The sequence below is a fragment of the Ceratina calcarata genome, unplaced genomic scaffold, assembly GCF_001652005.2.
Source record: "Ceratina calcarata isolate Rehan_Ccalc_2016 unplaced genomic scaffold, ASM165200v1 scaffold505.2, whole genome shotgun sequence".
Classification (NCBI taxonomy): domain Eukaryota; kingdom Metazoa; phylum Arthropoda; class Insecta; order Hymenoptera; family Apidae; genus Ceratina; species Ceratina calcarata.
This window is the reverse complement of record NW_017174982.1, coordinates 32,347-34,173: the sequence shown is the minus strand read 5'-3', so window position 1 is coordinate 34,173 and position 1,827 is coordinate 32,347. Positions and strand designations below refer to the sequence as shown.

General features: G+C 42.6%; 1 protein-coding gene across 1 annotated transcript in view; it reads right to left on the bottom strand.

The window, feature by feature from the left end:
• The window catches only part of cue (Low-density lipoprotein receptor repeat domain-containing protein cueball), a 6,042-nt gene continuing 4,215 nt past the window's right edge, over nucleotides 1-1,827 (bottom strand). Inside the window, exons 3-5 of the mRNA XM_018029913.2 lie at nucleotides 1,610-1,799; nucleotides 488-1,108; nucleotides 1-364 (exon numbers count right to left, since the gene is read on the bottom strand). Coding sequence (XP_017885402.1) covers nucleotides 16-364; nucleotides 488-1,108; nucleotides 1,610-1,799 — 1,160 coding nt within the window. The 3' untranslated portion in view covers nucleotides 1-15. The remainder of the gene's footprint in view (nucleotides 365-487; nucleotides 1,109-1,609; nucleotides 1,800-1,827) is intronic.

Sequence of the window (1,827 nt, the reverse complement as noted above, 5' to 3'; positions counted from 1 at the left end):
CCTGCCAGAACTACCTTAAAAGAGGATTGATAATTTATTAAAAGTGATGTACCTGCAAATAGCAGCGATGCTAGTAGGAACTGTCTCATCGTTTTCACAATAATTTTTACAAATTTCAGTCGTATCGTTTAAAATCTCGCAACGATCGCCCACGAAATATTTACATTTACAAACTGGTTTCTCGTTTTGGACGGAGCACTGACCGTCGTGCAAGCAATAGTCTTTGCACAGGTCTGTTTCACATCTTGGTCCAACAAACGTATCGTTACACTTACACGTGGGTAATCCGTCATCGTTTATATCGCAGCTGCCTCTAAAGCAGTAATTGTGACAGAGGTCCGTTTCGCAATAATCGCCAGTGTACCTGAAACGTCACGATTGTTTAGTCAAACGAGGGTAAATAAAACGCTTATATATTCGTCGTTTTTTCGACCCGTTGACACCGATTTCACGAGGCGTCAAAGTATGGATTTAAATTTTTACATACCCAAGTTTACACTGGCACGTGGAATTTCCTCTGTCCAAACGACCATCGTTCAGGCAGTATTTGGACGACTCGGTGGTCGGTTCCGATTCCTCCGTGCTGGTCGTCAGATTAATATACGACTCGCCACGTTGGGCGTACGTCAAGCCCGTTAAACTGGTCTTGTGCTTCGTTTTCGACATCGCCGCGCAATCTAGTTTGCCGACATTGTCGCGAGCCAAGATCCCAGCTGGTATCGCGTCTAAGTATTTATCCTGCGACCCGAACATGCTCGGCTCGACTACAACGTCGTCGGGTTTCATAGTTTTCGGCAGTGTCCAAACGACTTTGTGCACCGTGTCGGACCAGTATATCGAGTTCCGGTCCACGGCCATGTAACTCGGCCGTTGTCGTTTTGGATGAGCTAAGAGTTCGCGCTTGGTACCATCGAGATTACTCCGTTCGATCTTGATCCGTATTCCCTCGACGTCATCGATCCAGTACAATTTCTCCTCGATGTGATCTACCGCGACGGCTATCGGCTCGTGTAAACGTTCGCTGATTACCGTCGTGCGATTGCTACCGTCTAAGTTCGAACGTTCGATACTAGGACTGCTGGTACTGCTGTCCACCCAGTATATGTGTCTGGAATGCAACAAGTATCATTCACTTCTGTTCATTTTTTAACTATTTCTGGGAAACTTAAAGTATCTCTAAAGGGAGGATTCTAGTCCTTCAGAAAATAATTTCTTTAACACTAGAAAGACTGAAACTTAGTATATACCTATATTGCCCAAAACCAGTCAAAATGACTGCATTGTGAAAGAATAATGTGTAAAGAAATTTGTCTAAAATTAATTTTTAATATTTTTTATATTATTTACAGTCATATAACAAGTTATTAGTAAATGTTAACAATAAAAAAAATTTACTTCACTTGGGAAAAAAAATAATTTATGCATTATTATTTGTACATTTGCCCAAAACCAGTCAAAATGACTTCCTTGGGCAATCTAGTGTTAATCAGGTAAAATGTCTCGTAAGGACAATCTCGTTTAATTTATTAAAACGGTATTAGTTCGGCGCAGATTGCCTCCCGTGTATATTCAACAACGAAGTTCTATGTAGGACATGATAATGGCACACCTGTTACATACGTCCAGAGCGATACCGCGTGGTACTCGCGTCTTCAAGTCGTGTAGAATCACCGGCCGTTCCGGTGGCTCATCCACCGGCACTTGCATTCTCATGATACTTCCTTGTTTCGTGTCACTCCAAAACAGGGTTCGCGTCCTCGTATCAAACGCGAGGCCTAGGATACTACTTTCTTCTTGTCCTGAGAAACAAGAGCGATCAGTCTCATT